Genomic DNA, 20099 nt, shown 5'->3' with positions numbered 1-20099 from the left:
ACCCCCTCCCTCCCACCCCCCACCACTCCAGCAACACTCAGTTTGTTTCCTGAGATTAAGAATTCCTCATATCAGTGAGGTCATATGATACATGTCTTTCTCTGATTGACTTATTTCACTCAAAGCTGTACATTTCTGTTTATAAGTTCTGCATCCCACAATTTTGTTATGCAGCATTTTTATTAGTGCTCATTTCAAGATAATTTTCAGTGTTTCACTATGATTTATCTGTTGACTCATGGGTTATTTAGCAGTTTATTTCTTAATTTCTAAATACATGAAGATTTTTCATTTAACTTTTTGTCATTAATTTCTGTCTTAATTGAACTGTGGCCAGAGAGTTCTGGATTTCAGACCTTCAAAATTTGTGGCCCTGTGTATGGTTGCTTGTTATGAATGGTCCATATATGCTGGAAAGAATATTTGAGAGAGAGAGGGAGAGAGAGTTCATATGAGTTGGGGGAGGGGCAGAGGGAGAAAATCTTCAAGCCAACTCTCCCCTGAGTGTGGAGCTCAGTGCTGGGCTGGACCCCAGTGCGGGGCTCAATCCCATAACCCATGAGATCATGACCTAAGCTCTGAAACCAAGAGTTGGACGCTCAACTAACTGAGCCACCCACGTGTCCCTAGGCCATGTTTTTTTTTTTAAATTTTTTTAAAGATTTTATTTATCCATTTGAGAGGCAATGAGAGAGAGAGAACTTGAGAGGGGGAGGGTCAGAGGGAGAAGCAGACTCCCCGCCGAGCAGGGAGCCCGATGTGGGACTCGATCCCGGGACTCCAGGATCATGACCTGAGCCGAAGGCAGTCGCTTAACCAACTGAGCCACCCAGGCGCCCCCTCGGCCATGTTTTTTAATCCTGTGTATTTCATAGATTTTTGTTTTACCTGCTTATTCTGTCAGATACTGAGAGAGTTGTTAGAATCTCCTGCTACAGTTGTTCCTGTTGTATCCTCCTGGGAAATTGAAATTTTTAAACTGAATATGTGTATCTCATATTTTTTACTTTAGATTTTCTGTTGCTTAATCTTAATATAGCTGTACTTTTTAAATTTTTTTTTACTATTTGCCCATCCTATTTCTTTCAATCTTTCTGTGTCCTTGTTTTATGTGTGTCTCTTATAACCAGTGAATTGTAGTGTTTATTAAGTCCAGCCAGGTAATCTGTGTTTTTTAACTGGAGCAGGTTGGTCAATTTGCATATGATATAATTACAGTACTTATATATTTGAATTTATACCTCCATTTTATTTTAGTCTCTCCATTTCTTTTTCTTTTTTTCCCCTCTTTTTTTTGAATTGATTTTTAAGATAAATTCTTTGTCCTCACCCTGGTAATAGTATGGAAGTTACACTTTCTATTTCCCTTTTTTCAGTTGTCTCCTGAGAGATTCTAGTAGGCATTCTTATTTCAGAAGCCCAGTGTTAATTATCACCTTTCCTGGGCGCCTGGGTGGCTCAGTCATTAAGCATCTGCCTTCGGCTCAGGTCGTGATCCCAGGGTCCTGGGATCGAGCCCCGCATCGGGCTCCCTTCTTGGCGGGAAGCCTGCTTCTCCCTCTCCCACTCCTCCTGCTTGTGTTCCCTCTCTCGGTGTGTCTCTCTCTGTCAAATAAATAAGTAAAATCTTAAAAAAAAATCTTAAAAATTATCACCTTTCCTCTCCTTCCAGGATCAGTGCATTAGGACCCTGTAACTCCATTTGTTCTCTTCAGTTTAGTGTTTTATATATCTTTAAATCTCACATGACATTATTTCATGTAGGGGGAATATGCATGTCAATTTACCCATATATTTATTACTACTTTTTTAAGCTTTTCACTTTTTTCTTGCATTACACCTCTCTGTGATAATCTTTTTTTTTTTTTTTTAAAGATTTTATTTATTTATTTGACAGAGAGAGAGACAGCGAGAGCAGGAACACAAGCAGGGGGAGTGGGAGAGGGAGAAGCAGGCTTCCCGCGGAGCAGGGAGCCCGATGTGGGGCTCGATCCCACGACCCTGGGATCATGACCTGAGCCGAAGGCAGACGCTTAACAACTGAGCCACCCAGGTGCCCTGTGATAATCTTTTTGCCAGCAGTATGTCCTTTGCATTTCCTTTACTCTGGGTTAGCTGGATGTGAACTCTCAGTTTTTGGTTGACTACAAATACTTCTCCCCTTACCTTCTTGAAACATATTTTAACTGAATACTGAATGCTAGGTTAATAGAATGCTAAGATAGGGAATAGGAGTGGGAAGGAGGAGGGACAGAGAAGGGAGAGAGAGCATGAGAGAGAGGGGCAGAGAGAATCTCAAGCCAACTCCATGCTGAGTGTGGAGCCTAATGTGGGGCTCGCCTGGAGGCTTGATGTGGGACTCTCCTCAGGGCTTGATCTCATGACCCCAAGATCATGACCCTGAGATCTTGACCTGAGCCCAAACCAAGAGCTGGATGCTTAACTGACTGCACCACCCAGGTGCCCCTGGTGTCTCAGAATTCTAAGGACACTAATCCTATTGTATCAAGGCCCCACCTTTATGACCTCTTTCAATCTTAATTACTTCCTTAGCGGTCCTATCTCCAAATACAGCCACACTGATGGGGTTACAGCTTCAACATGGGAATTTGGGGGGGATGCAAACAATGAGTCCACATATTAGCTGGCATTTACATAATGGTTGAGGGTCTTATGGCTTATAATTATATTACTTCTGATGTCTCTACTGTTGATAATAGTGAATCACTTTCCATGTATTTGGGCATATTCTCCCCCATAATTATTTAGCAAGTGTATAGGGAAGAGAATAAAATTTATCTTTGCATATGTTTCTGTAATCTACAGAATTTGTTGGTGAGGTTGTTGTACACTTCCCAGCTAAAGTCTAACCATCTATTGTAGTTTAGTAAAGATTTTCAGCTTAATTGCAAATTGACTCTGTTTTTCTTTATTGTAGCTGTGTTGGTGTAGAGGAACATCATGCTGTTGACATTGACCTTTATCACTGTCCCAACTGTGCAGTTCTACATGGTTCCTCCTTGAGTAAGTATTAGAAACAAATAAATACCGAAGTTTAGAATTCAGTGTGTACATGACAATATTTTAATAATAACTTTGACTAGTTATGTTACATCCACCAGGAACTATAGGGAATTTTTTTCTGAAGATACTGAGAATACAGTTTCTGTCTGAATTATTGAATAACATTTAATAAGTCAAGATAAAATGAAAAAAATACTGTTTTTTTTCCCTTTAAAGATTTATCTATTTTAGAGAGTGCGAGAAAAAGCGAGTGTGTGTGAGTGGTGGGGGACAGAGGAGAGGGGGAGAGGAAGAGAATCTCAAGCAGACTCCCCACTGAGCATGGACCCCCAACATGGGGCTTGATCCCATGACCCTAGATCACGACCTGAGCCGAAATCAAAAGTTAGATGTTTAACCACTTAACCCAGGTGCCCCCAAAATACTATCATTTTTAATTGCCAGTGCAAAGCCCCCAAACTTAAGGACATATAGTCAAAGCTTTCCAATTTGAGAAGTGTGGAAAAGTAAAATATTCTGATTCTGGAAGCTGATTTCAGATGTTTTTATCTTTTTATAAATTAAAAACTTTCAGTAATATTTGGGACAGTGTACAGGATAAGACTTTAATGCACACACATGCATTATATTTTTAGGGGGAAATTCGGGTATCAGTATGCTGAAATGTTATTCTGTTTTCTGAATTTGGTCATCAGTTTGAGTATGGCCTAGAGTCCTGCCCAATTTGAAACCACACCCTGTCCCAGTCCCATTCTGAGGAAGGCAGAGGCCAGAGCAAGTGTCTGCCTACACTCCTCTGTCTGAGGGGCAGGGTGCAGGCTGGGAAATTCATGTGCCCTCTGGGGTGTACCAGTATCCTACATAAAATGATATTTATCCCTAGCCTTTTACAGATGCTTCAGAAGAATAGATTGGAGTGTTAATTGTGCAGGTAGAAAGTAGAGATAACGTTTAAAAAGCTTTGAAGGATGTTGTAACTTTCTTTTTTAAAAAAATTTAGACTGCAAGCTAGCATTTTTGTGTTCGTTAAAACTAAAGGGGCAAACTATAGATTTAGTCATAGGAACCTTTTTCTGAACATACTTTGATACACATTTGGGTGAGATGTGGGTGACCTATACAACCTCTTTTATTATCATTAAAAAAATTTTTTTTTTTTTTGAGAGGAAGAGAGAGTCTTAAGCAGGCTCCATGCCCAGCGCGGAGCCTGACGTGGGGCTCAATCTCATAACCCTGAGATCATGACGTGAGCTGAAATCAAGAGTTTGGACGCTTAACTGACTGAGCCACCAAGGCACCCCACAAACTATTTTAAATGCAGCTTTTTTCCTAGTACTTTTTTTTTTTTTAAGTAGGCTCCATGCCCAGCGTGGAACCCAACGTGGGGCCTGAATTCACAACCCTGAGATTAAGACCTGAGCTGAGATAGAATCAGACTCTTAACTGACTGAGCCACCTACCAGCCCCCCAGTACTTTTTTTTTTTTAAATAGAAATTTTTATCTGAGGTTGTGGGCAAGCAATTCTGTAAAAGAGACTTACTAGCAACTGACTGCTGATCTGTTAGAAATATTAGTAATTTACCTAATTTCTTTGTAAGAGATTTAGAAATTCAAGCTATAAGAATACATCAAAATATTACATTAAATTTCATAATATGTTACAATACAGGTTATCCATTTTATTAGTTACACAGTATAAAATTTGAGGTTAGCAGATTGGTAGAGTTGTTAGTATACTTGGCCAGTTTATTGTCATAAATGGTTTTAAAGTTTCTTCTTTTGTGTAGCAGTGAAATATGTGGTATATAACTTGGAATAATTATTGACCAAGTGTAATTCTTAGAGGAAATATATAATACTGGGTTTTTACCTCAAGAAAGGAAACAGAACTAAAATTTATAGCAGTTTTAGTTTAGAATTTATGTAATCCCTAAATGAAATAATTTGAATTTTCATTTCTATGAAATATGTGGGTTACTGTGAGATGGAACAGTGTCGTGTTTAAAACAGTCTGATACGTAATGCATTCTGTTTTCTGTTTTTCCTATATGATTTAATTTTTTAAAAAGCTTGTCATGCTCACTAAATTGATTTCATAATCCATAATGGATCACGACCTGCACTTTGATTAATGGTGCTTCAAAGAGAAGCTTGACTATTGTGTGGCCCTTCGTATGCTTCTCTTGCTTGAATAACATAAGATCAGGAATTGGTTATTTTCTGGGCAAAAGTCCAACACTAAATACCCACAGGAAAATGTCCAAGATCCAGTAATTTATTTTATCTTGATTTAAGGCTCACCTTCCCTACCTCTCACCCTCCACCCTCAACTTGGGTCATTGCTTTTGGCCCCTTTCCCTCTGCTATTAAGCCCCTCTTGCTTGCCACCTAGAGCTTCCTGTTCTCTCAGAGTTCCCAGGAATCCTTATTGTAGATACTATTTAGGCAGTATAATATTCACTTGGTTGGTAAATTTAGATTTGACCTTTTTAATGGGAGTTAAGAACTCTATTCAAGGACAAGTATCAAAAAAGTCCTATACTTACACACATACCTCAGTGTTCCTCAGGCACATGGAATCCAAACTCAAAATTTTCTCTCCCTATGACCACTACTAGAATATTCCTTCCTTTAAGAAATTCAGTCAGCTTCTTGCAGTGGCTGATTTTATGTGTTAAGCACGTTGGCCTACCAGGACACTTGTAGCCTTCTGTTAACATTATGCAAATCTGCTCATTTAAAAGGAAAGAGAAGTAATTGGCAGCTTATTGGATGCCCCAGAAACTATGCCAAGAAGTACTTGACCTCTGTTATTTCCTTTGATATTTGTAACACGTTGAGGTGAGAAAAATGATCTAACTAGCTCTTTCATGTAGTTATTTGGCAGAGCTGGAGTTTGAGCCCGTAGCTGTCCGATCCCAAATCTATTCTAATTCTAATATATTCTGCCAAAATGAAAATTCAAACAATGTAATATCGTAGTTTACTTATCAAATGGGTAACTTTTCTTTTTCTCTTTTTAATTTAAACTTAATTTTTTAAAGATTTATGAATTTATTTGAGAGAGAACATGTGCAAGCAGGGGGAGGGGCTAAGGGAGAGGGAGACAAGCAGACCTCCCTGCTGAGCAGGGAGCCTGATGCGGGGCTCGATCCTAAGACCCCCAGATCATTACCTGAGCTGAAATCGAGTCAGATGCTCAACCGACTAAGCCATCCAGGTGCCCCTTTTTTTTTTTTTTTTTTTTTAATGATGATGCTCACTGTTGACTCAGGGCTACGAAATAGATTGCTTATATATACTGGTAAGAATGTGAGTTACCTACCACTTTTTTGGAGGCAGTTTTGCAATATGTAGCAAGTATCTTAAAAATATTGAGTCTTCTAGCATTTTTAGGAATTTATCCTGAGGAATTAATGAAGGAAACAGATTTATGTATATGAATATTAATCTCAACTTTGAAGAAAGATTCAGAATGAGCTAAGTGCTTAAGACTCAAAAAAAGGATTATAAAGTGATGCATTTATATCTATGTCTTAAAATTCTAGGCTGCTTTTAAATTGCTTTTGAATATTTAATAAGGAGAAAAATGCTCATGATAGAATAAGAAAGGTAAGCAGGATGAACATCATGATCCCAGTTGAAAATAAAATGGGATTATGTATCTATATATATGTAGAACAGAAGCCTGGAATGAAACACCCTTGAATTTTACAAGTGATTTTAAATGAGAAAAAATAACACATGAAGGATGCCTTAATGGCATTTTCTAGGAAGGTTGCTTTATGATTCTCAGTTTTTCTCATGAGACTTCTAAAAAATGGGGTTTACTCTTTTCCATATTGAGGGTTTGACTGCCATGAATTACTTTGAGAATCTTGTTTTAAACCCTGATATGACTAAGCCCAATTTCCTCCCTTATTGGTTATTTAGTGTGACTTCTCCTTATCCATGTGAGGATCCAGTGTAATTTTATTATTATGATCTTTTAGGGTGAAGGTTTGGAATAACTTAGACTCATAGAGTTGCCCCTGCCCCATGTTTTACTAGAAAATGTTCAAACATATGGGAAAAGTTGAAAGACTTCTGTAGGGAGTACCTCCAAACTCACCATGTAGACCCTACTCTTAATATTTTACATTATTTGCTTTACCACACAGTCTGTGTAACTATCTCACTGTCTATTTATGTATCCATCTTATTTTTTCATGCATTCTAAGCTAGTTGTAGACTTTAGTACATTTCCCAGAATCATGAAGGTTTTAGGCTTAAGAGTGGTTTTTTTTTTTTTAAGATTTTATTTATTTGTTAGAGAGAGAGTAGAGAGAGCACAAACAGGTGGAGGGGCAGAGGGAGAGGGAGAAGCAGGCTCCTCACTGAGCAAGGAACCTGATGTGGAACTCAGTCCCAGGATCCCGGGATCATGACCTGAGCCGAAGTCAGACGCTTAGCCATCTGAGCCACCCAGGAGTCCCTTAAGAGTGATTTTCAAACTTAAGAAAAGATATAAAACTGACATCTTACATTGCTAACACACGAAAGGGCTGTAGGTGGTGCTGCCCTGGTGGAAAGCAGAATGAGATCCAGCGTTCCTTTTGTGGCCTCTTCCCCATCTTCCCCTTTATTAAGGGTTCCTCAGCATGGTTGGAAATACAGCACTCCTTAAAAAAAAAAAAAAAAGAAAAGGAGGAGGGAGGGAGGGGGGAAGAAAGGAAAGAAGGAAGGAAGGAAGGAAGGAGACAGCACTCCTCCCTTCATTTCCATTTGAGGAAACTGGACCCAGACGTGTCGCATGACTTGCCCAAGGTTGCAGAGTGAGTTACGGCTGAACTAGGAGTCCAATCCAAGTGTCTCCTGATGTTGATTGCCATGACTCTTGAAGGTTGTAGCTGCCCAGAGCTGTAGAGTCACAGGATCTGAGCATTAGAACTAATCATAAAGTTATTTGTTCTGTCATTCCTCCTTCCTTTAATTATGAGGAAGCCACCTGCTCTTCTTTTGTGGCAGTGTAAGCCTGCTTATTTTGGGGATAGATCTTGACATAAGCGAAGGGAACTGTGCTGTTAAAATAGATTTCTCATGTGGGATCAGTGACTTGGATGATTCCTAAAAATCATACTATGACTTCATGGTCTAGTGAAAATCATGATTTAAAATAATCGTGATATTTTATAATAGTGTAAGTGTGGATATTGTAATGAGCTCCATCTGCTAATTTGAATTTGCTGATTTAAAATTTTTTTGAAATAAAAAGAGATTTAAAAACATTTTTTAATGCTCTCTTCTTTTCAAAACTTTATTTAAATTCTACTTAGTTAACATACAAGAGTAGATTTTTAAAAATCCACAGTTAATCGCCTATAATTGTGGCCTTACACAAAGTAAAATTTACCACTTCAGCCTGGAAATGAATTAAAAAGGGAGTGGTTTTTTGCGCTTATAGTTGTTATTCTTTCTGATCATATAGAATACACTTTTTAGGAAGTACATGGTATCACCAGTTATCACAACTGTTTTCTTTTTTAATCTCCTAAAAACGCAGTGAAGAAGCGGAGGAACTGGCACCGGCACGACTACACGGAAGCCGATGACGGCTGCAGGCCGGTGCAGGCCGGGACGAGGGCTTTCGTCAGGGGCTTGCGCTCTCGAGTCTTCCCGAGGTACGGACGCTTGTTCCTGCCGAAGAAAACCTGAGAATGTCACCTAGTAAAGTGGCGTAATCTAAAGCAATGTTTTCAGACTTCAGGTTGCCACCCGTTCTCAGCTTTTTACTCTTGTTTTTTTTCATGAAATAGAAACAAACTAGTGGCGCGTCGTAAGTAACAGGAGTGGATAGGCGCAGGCTCATGGACCTGCCGTGTCATACGTATGTGTACCCGCGCACCTTGTAAAAATACACTAACTGTGGATCTCCGTCCAGAAAATTTGAGATACACTCACGTAAGGTAGTCATCCCCAGGACTGGGCTCCCCGTGATATGCAACAGCTGCTTGTCTTCCCCTGTCACCTCACCTGTTCGGATTTTCAAACTCCGTTTTTTTCTTGGGTTGTTTTCATATCTCTCTCTCTACCCTGGGTCTGTCAGAGGTACCCATACCCATTGCTCAGTCTCTCTGGTGGCAGCAGGACTGGGCTTTTTGATTTTTAAAAGATAATGGGAAGTGTTTGACTTCTCTGTGGCTCAGAGAGAGTCAAAAGTATTACACAGCATTTAATCATGCTAATTTAGATCATTTCCTGCTCGCTGCCTGACATCTATTTAAAGTGATAATGCTTAATAGCCTTTTACACAAGATCATATCCAGGCTTGTTAAGGGAAGCATAATTTAAATTTAAATCTCAACATCACATGCAGCCTATTACGGAATTATTTCAGATCCTGTAACTATAAAACCCTTGCTATTTCTTCACAGTCTTTAACATTCCGGTCTATCCCTCTCCCCCTTAATCCTTAAACAGAAACATATAATTGATCTGCACATAATGTTGGCTCTCTCAGGTCTGCTGAGCTTTCCACAGTGGTTTCCACATGACTTCTGTGATATTAAAGGCCTTTGTCTCAAATATTCTCTTTTATCAGTTTCAAAGTGGTTGGAGGAATGTTTGTTTTCCTGGATTGGTTTGGAGCCTAGGGCCAGAGTTTTCAGCCTGGGTCTATGAACTGGCTTCAGAGAGGCTTGTGAGTTTCTTAAGCCTGTATAAAGTGTTTAGTGTCAACATGTGAATGTGCGTTTTTCAGGAAGAGGAGCCGTGGCTTTTATTTTTTTCAAATAGGCTTGTGACCTGAAAGAACAGTGTTAAAAACCCTGGCCTGGTGCTGCCTGTGGCCTCTGTACCAGAGTAATAACCGAGGAGAGCAGGTTATAGGGATGGTCACAAATGTCTAAACTCTAATTACCATTAATCAAAGGTTTTTGGTTTTATTTTGTTTAACTCCATAAACCTTCCCATCATTTAAAACCACATATAGAGTGACAGTAATTAATTAAATTACACATACTTGATGTGATTAACACAGAAGTGTATAAAATAAAGGGAACAGGTTATCTCACCTCCTCCCCCTCATTTTAAAACTTAGGGTAAGCCTTTTGAGACATTTTTCTACACAAATGATTACATTAAAAATATTTTTTATGTATATGTGTGGATGTGTGTGTGTGTATATATGTGCATCTAATTTTTAAAAAATAAAATGGGGTTATGTTATGCATATGATGTGCAGCTTGCTTGCTTTATTCTATTTCATCGGTATCTTTCCCTGTGTATACAAAAATTTACCTCCCTCAACTGCTGTGTAGTATGCAGTTGTGTATATTCACCATAATTTACTTAACCATCCCTCGATGGTGTATGTTTAGTTTGTCTCCAATTTTTTTCTCTTGCAAATAATAATGTACCTATATTTTTAAGCACTTGTATTTATATATTTTTGATCTACAGGGTAAGTAAAACACCACAAATAAAAAGATCAGGAAGTACAAGTGATTCGAAATTCTTCCTCAGATTGGAGTTGAGGGAATTGTTTTATTCTCAGAGTTTGGGGAAAGAGGACAACTGGTAGATGATTGTGGGGAAACTAAAAGGCAGTACAGAACTCAGTGAGTCAGATGAAGGAGATCTAAACCCTTCAAATATAAGACTATCCAGAAAAAGTCTGTCTCATTTTGGGGAGCTTCAAACTGACCTTTTCTTATGGAGAGGGTGGACAGATCAGAACCCAATAATTCAGAGAACCAGTATCTCTTGTCTTCTTGATGCCAAGGCTGCAGGTGACATCAAGACAGTTAAGGTCTGATTGTGTAAATGGCAACTGTTGTGTTTTAAGCTGTAAAGCAAGTGTTCTTTTTTGAATGTATAACAGCTGCATTCTGGGAGCAATTGGGAGATAAAATCTAGAACATCCCCATTTAAAGAGATCTTTGACTTATGGTTAGAGGACAGTGGAAAGAGACAAACCACACTTAAGTGTGATGCTTATGACGTGTTACTCATGAGAGTGGGCAGCTGGGGTTGAGAATCCCTTTTTATTGGCTTAAGGTGACCACTTGCTGTAACTTACAAAATACTGGTTGTAACAGATAAATTGGGAGTTCATTTTCCACATTTGTCTCAATGGACGGGGACCATGGAAGCTAGTCGTCCTCTGTTGTGCAGGACAACAGTGGATTGTTCTGTGTCCGTGAGACTTTGAAATGTCTAACAAATATTTGTGTAGAATTTTATAGCCAGATAGAATCTTAACTGTTTTACTTATCCTGACACCAATTTTTATTCTAATGTGCCCCCTTACCTTTTGCTCTTCTGATTTCCTGCACAGCTCGTGGTTAGTGGCTTCTGATCTAGTTCTCTTAAATTCAGTCACTCGTTACAACAAGTTGTAATCATTCTATTATTATGTTATCTCTTCTAGTGTAGTTATCTAAACATTTACATATTGAAATATATATTTTGCTATAAGCTAATTTTCTCGTTTTGGTGAAGGCATTTAATATAATACATATATATTTTTCCAATTGTATATATTGAAGTAATTATCTATGACTTTTACTTTAGGATAGTAAAAGGGACTTAATAAAACATTTGTTCTAGAAAGGAGAATCAGGTATGATAGGTTGAGAACTGCTGATACAGACAATAATATAGTATATGAGTTAACCCGTTACCAGACTATTTTTCTTTTAAAGTGAACTTTCCAACAAAGATGACATGTTACTCTTATGTTTTCCTTAGTGCTGATGAAATCATTGTAAAGATGCATGGCAGCCAGCTGACACAAAGATACCTGGAGAAACATGGATTTGAAGTTCCTATTATGGTCCCCAAATTAGATGACCTGGGACTCAGGCTCCCTCCACCTGCTTTTTCTGTCATGGATGTGGAACGCTATGTAGGTACGCACTTGATTCCTTTAAGTACTTGGGAAAGTGGTGGTAAAAGTAGTAGTAGTAGTGTTCTAATTACATTAGAAGTTGAGTGAGGAGATGTTAGTTTAGTTTTCTGGGTCAGGAAAAGTGAAGTTCAGGATCACCTAAGTTGAAAACTGTTTCTTCTGAGCAAACCTACAATTGTCAGAAAAAGAGAATGAAACACCTGATCTGTTTTATTTATTCAACCTCATCCTGCCACTTTTTTTTTGTTATCATCAAATTTTCTGGTACTTGCTTAGGAGAAATAGTTGCTGAGGCGTAACTACAGGTACCAGGAGGAAGACACTGGGAAATTGGACTGGTTCTAGGACTCTGTAGCATTCAGGAGTGGGATCATTGACCTCTGGTACCTAGAGAAAGGCTGGAAAAAAGAGGAGACCATGTTCAAGCCGTTTCTATATTCATGACTGGATGATATTGCCACCTCATGGTGTCTGGACTCAGTGTGCGATTTTGAGGCCCAGAAAGGTATAAGAAACAAGGGGGAAAACCATTTCTCTGTTGCGGTCTTCCTGACATTCTTAGTCATTTTGTTCATTCTAATCCTGGTATCTATAGGTAAAACTGACTATATGTAGATCCCATTCCATGTCAGCTGTAGGTAGAGTTTTTTTTTTGAGGATTAGATCTCAAATCGAACTTGACTCAGAACTGTACATTTACTGCAGTGCATTATCTCCTGAGTATAAAATGTCTGAGAACTTGACCCTTTATTGAGCCATTGGGTGACAGTTTTCATTGATAACTGCTTCGCTGAGGAAACCCAGCTTAATGTCATGAATTCACATTCAGCTACTTCTGAATTATTTGATAAACTAGGGGATGAGGCTGAGGTTTAACCCGAGCCTGTTTGCATAAGTAGCACTGTAAAATAAGTGGCTAGTGTAATATAAGTATAGGAAAAAATAGTCCAACGCCTAGATAGTTTACTTTTTAGTACTGCAGAATGCTTCAGTTAACTGAACTGTTTGCCTCTTAAGTATAAAATAAAGTCTACTAGGCAGTGCATTAATACAACATTACACTAAAGTTAAGAAAACGGCATTTATTTGATTTCTCTTTCAGATTGATTAAATATTGCCATATTTTGAATTCCATTTGTCTGTTCTGTAGGACATTGCAAAACTGGGTATGCTTTCTAGGGTGACAATACAGTGATGTGCGAGAGATGCCTCATGGTTTTCTAGGAAAATTCTAAATCCCAATTGAGAACTCATTTCACATGCATTAATATGAACTGATTTTTGCTTCCTAACCACTGATTTTTTTTTTTTCTTGAAACAGAGTGTTAGAAGAGAAGACACTACCTGGCAAGCAGAAATTGTCATGGTTACATTGTACACTAATTCCACAGTGACTGACTGGTTTTTCTAAATGATAGAATCTTAGGTGTTACAGAAGCGAAAGGACGAAGTCAGTCTCCTCATTTTATGCATGAGGATGTGGAAACTCAGAGCATGTAGCACAGTTCCCACATACCAATATAATGCATTTTTGTCAGTGTGAGCTGCACACAAGAAGTCATTAGTGTGTAGAAAACTTCGTAAACATTTAAGTTTTCTCACTTGTGTTAATTAGTAACTGTCTTAATTGCTTCATTCTTTCCCTCAAAAGCATCCCCCTTTTCCAAAAGTTCCAGTTGGACTTAAAAAGTAAGGATACAGGCAGAATCTTTGTCTAGGCTACATAGTTTTATGGTTGGCTTTAAGTAAATACAGTTTTTAAAATATTTTTGTTTAGGGCATCTATTGATGTAACTCTTAAGCCCAATACTAAGACTATAATTTTTCTCTGCAGGTGGTGACAAAGTGATAGATGTCATTGATGTGGCAAGGCAGGCAGACAGCAAAATGACCCTTCACAATTATGTTAAATACTTCACGAATCCTAACAGACCAAAAGTGTTAAATGTGATCAGCCTTGAATTTTCAGATACAAAGTGAGTAGTTCTGGACATTTTGGTTTAGTCTTCTCAGTGTTAGTTAAATGTAGTTAAATGATAAATTTATTTTAGTAAGAAACCTAATTATGACTTCTAAAGTGGTCCAGTAATAGCACTGTTGTACATTTTGCTTTGGCACGCAGAGAATATTTAGAAATATGATGAATTTTAAACTTTTAAGTATTGTTGTTAACCTAGAGTTCTATTTAATTTCTTGGTTTGGGTTGAGATAGGAGATGAAACTTTAAGAACTTTTAATTTGCATGATGTGGGTATGTGTGTATATGTGTGTTTGTTTTTTTAAAGGATGTCTGAATTGGTGGAGGTCCCTGATATAGCCAGAAAACTTTCCTGGGTGGAAAATTATTGGCCAGATGATTCAGTTTTTCCCAAGCCATTTGTTCAGAAATACTGCTTAATGGGAGTTCAAGACAGCTACACAGATTTCCACATTGACTTTGGTGGAACTTCAGTTTGGTACCATGTCCTCTGGGTAAGATTGGGGTATTTCTTTGTTCTCTCATTGACAGAAACATTTAGTCCTATTTTCCCAGGAATGCATTCATTTGCTGTAAATGACATTTATAAAGAGGGAAGTTTTTGTACTTTTTAAGTAGGATCCAGCATTTTACCTTTAAGCATTATGTTTTTGTTTTTTTAAATCTCAAGTAATGGAGGGGCCACCATGAGTTTTTAATTTATATTTAGTTTCCTTTTTTTGTCCCCATCTTATAAATTGGTCTCTTGTAGCCTTTTGTCTCTTTGTTTCCTCTTCGCCCTAGTCAATTATCAACTGATAATCCCTGAATCAAATACCAGATTACAGCAAAATTACAGTAATATTTGCTTCTGATTTTAAAGGTAGGCCAGGACAGCTAGTTGAATAAGTCAGAAATGCCCATGAAAATACTAATTCTTCTTGGCAGCTTATATTGACCTTGCTTTATCTAGAACTGCACTATTCAGTACAGTAGCCACTGGCCACATGTGGCTAAATTTAAATAATTATAATTAAATATAATTTAAAATTGAGTTCCTTATTTGCACTAGTCACATTTCAAGTGCTCAGTAGCCACACGTGGCTTATGACTAGTGTATTGTATAGCACAGATACAAAACACTGCCATCATCACACACAGTTCTATCGGACAGTGCTGGTCTAGAACCAGATCTTCATCTGTATACAATGCCTGTGCTTCAGCAGGGCTCTGGACTGTATTCGATGCTGTGTCCTTGAGCTCCTGTTCTTCTTCTCTATGAGAAGGCAAAGGGTTAGTTGATTAAAGGAAGTTTATTTACAGGTCTTTAAAAAATAATTATAGATCTTAGGGGCAAGGGCAAAGTTTGCAGAGATGACTCTGTGACCTGGGCCTGTTAACATGTATTTATTTCCCTACCTTGAAAATGAGATCAGTAAGATGTTTGTGATGTTTCTCCAATGCTACTTTATTGACTCCTGGTCATATTTTGGAGGGGGAGCTTTAGCTTTTGTGAAGATGCTTAATAAGGGCAATAGTTATTGATCAGTTTGTGAAAGATGTCCTCTTGAGCCTAAAAAATCTGATAATTATCTAATTTAGATCATTATATTGGAATATTGATCCGTGTAGGCCATCCTAAGATTGGCATTTTTTTTTTTTCAAAAATAGTGTGATTACTTCCTTCTAGGGTGAGAAGATTTTCTATTTGATAAAGCCAACAGATGAAAACTTGGCACTTTATGAGTCTTGGAGTTCATCTGTGACCCAGAGTGAGGTGTTCTTTGGAGATAAGGTGGATAAATGCTACAAATGTGTGGTAAAGCAGGGACATACTTTATTTGTTCCTACAGGTAAGGCTTTCCTCCCATCCCCTCTCCCCATAGTTGATGCTCAGTCACATGGAGTCGGCTTTTTATTAGAACCTCTGGCTTTAACATGGTTGAGAAAGAGCTTTGCATAGCCTGAGAGAGAATTCTGATCTTGAACTTTTCATTGCTTTGACCCTTAGAGGGCTTCTCTTGTAGTTAGGATCTGTTTTGGAATTGTGTTTTATGTCATTTGCCTTCATTTTAATTTTTGTTCAGATAAAATTCATATGCCATAATATTTATCCTTTCAAAGTGTACAAGTTAGTGTTTTTTGGTGGATTAACAAACTTGTGCACCCATACCACTTCCAGAACGTTTCATCACCTCAGAAAGAAAACCCTACCAGTTAGCAGGTGTTCCCCATTCCCCCTCCCCTGTGCCCCTGGCAACCACTTATTGTACTTTTCTATCTCTGTGGATTTGCCTACTCTGGATATTTCATGTTTAATATGTGGAATACGTGGTCTTTTGTATCTAGCTTCTTTGCGTTAGCTTAATGTTTACTAGGCTCATCCATGTGGTATCACATGTCAGCGGTTCCTTACTTTTTATGGCCAAATGATATTCCACTATATGGATAAACCACATTTTGTTTATCCATTCATCAGTTGATGAACATTGGGTTGTTTCCATTTTTTGGCTGTTATGAATAGTGATGCTTTGAACATTTGTGTAGGAGTTTTTGTGTGGAGGTATGGTTTTCATTTCTCTTGGTTATATATATATACCTAGTAATGAAACTGTGGGGCCATAGAGTTTATGATGTTTAACTTTTTGAGGAACTGCTAAACTCTTTTCCATGTGGTTGCACCACTTTACATTCCCACCAGCACTGTACACATGTTCCAATTTCTCCACGTCTTTACCAACACTGTAATTATCTTTTTTATTTTGACCATTCCAGTAGATGTGAAGTAATGGTGTCTTATTGTGGTTTTGATTTGCATTTCCTTAATGAGTAATGATGCTGAACTTTTTTCTTGTACTTATTGGCTGTTTGTATATCTATCTTTGGAGAAATGTCTATTCAAATTCTTTGCCCATTTTTAAGTTGGGTTGTCTTTTTATTGTTGAGTTGTAAGTGTTCTTGACATATTCTGCATACTAGATATATGATCTAGATATGTCCAGATACATGATTTGCAAGTAACTCTCCTGTTCTGGGGCTTATCATTTCACTTTCTTTATATGTTCTTTGTAATGTCCTTTGCACAAAATTTTATAATTTTGATGACATGCTTTCAATTTTAACGGGTCAGCTCTACATTGCTATCTAAGGCCAAGCCTGCTCTAAGAATCTGGGCTGCTGTCCTGGGACACTGGAGGCAGCGGGTATATTTTGAGGGACCCTGGAAAGGGACTGAATACCAGCCTTAGCTATAGCCTCAAGTATAGGTATTAGGAGTGTCACTTTGAGATGTGACTGAATGTGGGGTGTGGACTCTCCCAGCCACTGGTTTTGAGAAGTACGTTTTTCTGATTTGGGTGACCTTAATGACTGCAGAGTTCACAGGGATCTGTTGCCACAGGCCTTGCTTTCTTGCCTTGCCTCTGGTGTATGTAATAATAAATATGTATTGAATAAATGAATGAATACATGCCAGAATTTATAAAATCTAGATAAGTATCAATATTTTTATTGTGTGTGGGCTCAGCTCCTCCCTTAATTCCTCTTCCCAGGGCTCCCTTTTGCAAAAAATATTTCGCTGTGCTCTCTTCAAAATCCTGAATTCAAATTCATTCATGCTATAACGTCCTATACCAATTATTTGCCCCCAAATTGATGTAATGATATAACTAGAATAGAAAGAAGAAACTAAAAAGCAATTTATAATAAAATACTATTTCAGAATGTGCCTGCTCATACAGGTGTATGACTGGCAACTCGAATTCCATAGCATTGGTGTAGATTAATGGTTCTCAAATGTCACTGAGCATTAGAATCACCTGGAGGGCTTATTAAAACATGGATTGCTGGGCCTCATCCCCAGCAGTTCTGATTCAGTAGCTCTGGGGGGTGGGGGGAGTTTGAGAATTGCATTTCTAAAGGTTCCCAATTGCTGGCTGTTGCTGCCGGTCTGGGGACCACACTTAGACAACCACTGCCCTAGGGACTGTTGCTTTTTCCCAGGGTAGCTGGCAACTGATAAATTTCCAGACAAACTATAGTTTCCTTCAATTTACAGAGCAGTTGTATTCCTGGAAAATTGTGCCAAAACTATGCAAAAAATACTTTGCTTACTTATATAATGGACTTACAGTTTCTAGACTTAGACCATTAATGACAGATTTTGTACCTATGTGAATGCCCAGCAAAGAGTCCTGAGTAATGCATGACTGTTTCTTACTATCTGGAGTGGCCTGCTTGTTGCATCCCTGGCTCTCGCTCATGTAATGTCGCTAATGCCTCTTGATCATTGAGACAATCAAAAAAAGTCCTCCAAACATTCCAAAACATTCTCTACAGGCAGTGCTGCCTCTTTTGAGAACCACTGATCGGTAGGATTTGTAGCTGACAAAAATTTTTCATTTGTGATTTCAGGGTGAAGCTCTAGGCTTTGTGCCTTTGAGCACGCAATTGGCACCACTTGAAAGTCAGTCTTTAATGGAATTTTTTCCATGTCACAGCATAATGAGGGATCAACAAATGAAAAATATAAAGAAAATGGGATTTATTTTAATAGCTAATTTTTACTCGCAAACATATTTGTACATATTTATTTTTATACGAAGGCTTTATGTTCAGTCTATGGATTTTGTTTTCAAAAGTTAGGCATCATAGAAATGATTCTTAGAAATGATTCTTACTTTGAAAACATATTTATGAGAAAATAGGACATCATCTTAATTGCCAACATTTGTATCTTAGGACCCATAACCCTCCACAGCGAAATGTGGGTGATCTCCCTTTTTCTTCTTAGCGCCAGGTCTCCAGTTGAGTTCCACTTCTGCTCCTTGCTTGGTCCCTCAGAGCACTGCTCATTTCAGGATGACACTAAAGAAGTGAAGTGTGCAGCCAGTCCCATGTTCATTTAATGGAAATGTGCTCACTTCATTCTTACTGCATTTGACTCCTCTTAGAGAAACATTTTCAATGTGAAATTGGATTGTGTTTTTATTGCATAGCAATGAATTTATTTTAGAAAACGTGGATTGTGTTTTTAAACTAAAAAACTAAAACAGCAGCAACCACAAAAACCATCACCTATCTTGTACCATGATTTTGTCTGATTGGATCAATATATTTGTTCTGAAAGTCAGCACAGAGTCTGGCATATAATCGGTATTTAATAAATACTTGAACGAATGTGTCTCCAGATTATAATAGGCATTAACTTCTCCAGCTCTGGTGGAGTATGAAGTGAACTGATGTCGGTATTTTGAGTTTCTCATTTCGCAGGTAGGTATCACATTTGTTGGGTTTAACTATTGGAAACTCACTGACGTATGTTTCAACCGTTCAGGGTGGATTCATGCTGTGCTCACGTCTCAGGACTGTATGGCTTTCGGGGGGAACTTTCTGCATAACCTTAACATTGGCATGCAGCTCAGGTTGGTCATCAGTGTCTAAAGGATCTTCTGTTTTTTCTGTTATTTTTAAAGTTTCAAACGAATAAATTCAGCAGTATATTTTAGTTGCGCTCTCCTGGAGGTGGGACCTGAGGAATCGCTAGGAATCAGACCTTTAAACCCAACGGATTCTCATAAGATTTTGTTAGGAAGGCTCCCTGGTGCATTTCAAGCCGGAAAACAAGAAGAGGCATTTATTCAGTTTGACACTAAATATATCCCTGAATTTCAAAATTTTATAAAAATGTGTGGGCTCTGTCCTTTGGCTGTTTTTACAGTTAGGGAAATGAACCAAATCCAGTGAGGCATGGTGCTGGCGGAAAGTAATCCGAAGTCAGGATTGCTGCTTTAGTTTTGCTGCGGGTAAAGGATTAACGGCTGTTTTCCCTTATGTCTGAGATTGACCTCTGGGTAACTCTGTTCCCTGGTAGCCTAAAGAGAGTAGAATGTTACCAGGCTCCACTGTTTAAGGTAAAATGACTTCTGACTGATTAACCGCATCAGGACTGGGAGAACTAGAGATACCTAGTCAGAATCCGTATCTTTGGGCTTTCCTGAATGTGGTGACTCGTGTAACTTGGCATGCCCAAGGGGAACCCTGGAAGCTATGTGTCTGTGGAGGTGTTTCGAGAAATAGTGGCAGGAAGCTCGAAGCCAGGGCGCCTCCCACACCGCCAAATGTGAATCTTGTTTCTTTACCTGGAGTGTCCCTGGGGGAAAGAGGACTACTGGTTGTAGGGACTGCCGCCAGGACTCCCACAGAAGAATAACACTGTGGCGAGCTGT

At 38.4% G+C, this 20099-nt stretch overlaps 1 protein-coding gene across 1 annotated transcript in view; it reads left to right on the top strand.

Moving 5' to 3' along the window:
* The window catches only part of KDM7A (lysine demethylase 7A), an 85199-nt gene that overhangs the window by 37606 nt on the left and 27494 nt on the right, over positions 1–20099 (top strand). The window contains exons 2-8 of the mRNA XM_027572960.2: positions 2939–3024; positions 8568–8685; positions 11756–11916; positions 13750–13891; positions 14201–14387; positions 15563–15725; positions 19208–19295. Coding sequence (XP_027428761.1) covers positions 2939–3024; positions 8568–8685; positions 11756–11916; positions 13750–13891; positions 14201–14387; positions 15563–15725; positions 19208–19295 — 945 coding nt within the window. The remainder of the gene's footprint in view (positions 1–2938; positions 3025–8567; positions 8686–11755; positions 11917–13749; positions 13892–14200; positions 14388–15562; positions 15726–19207; positions 19296–20099) is intronic.

The sequence above is a fragment of the Zalophus californianus genome, chromosome 12 (genome assembly GCF_009762305.2).
Source record: "Zalophus californianus isolate mZalCal1 chromosome 12, mZalCal1.pri.v2, whole genome shotgun sequence".
Taxonomy (NCBI): domain Eukaryota; kingdom Metazoa; phylum Chordata; class Mammalia; order Carnivora; family Otariidae; genus Zalophus; species Zalophus californianus.
The sequence above is the reverse complement of the archived record's forward strand: the minus strand, read 5'-3'. Positions and strand labels throughout refer to the sequence as shown.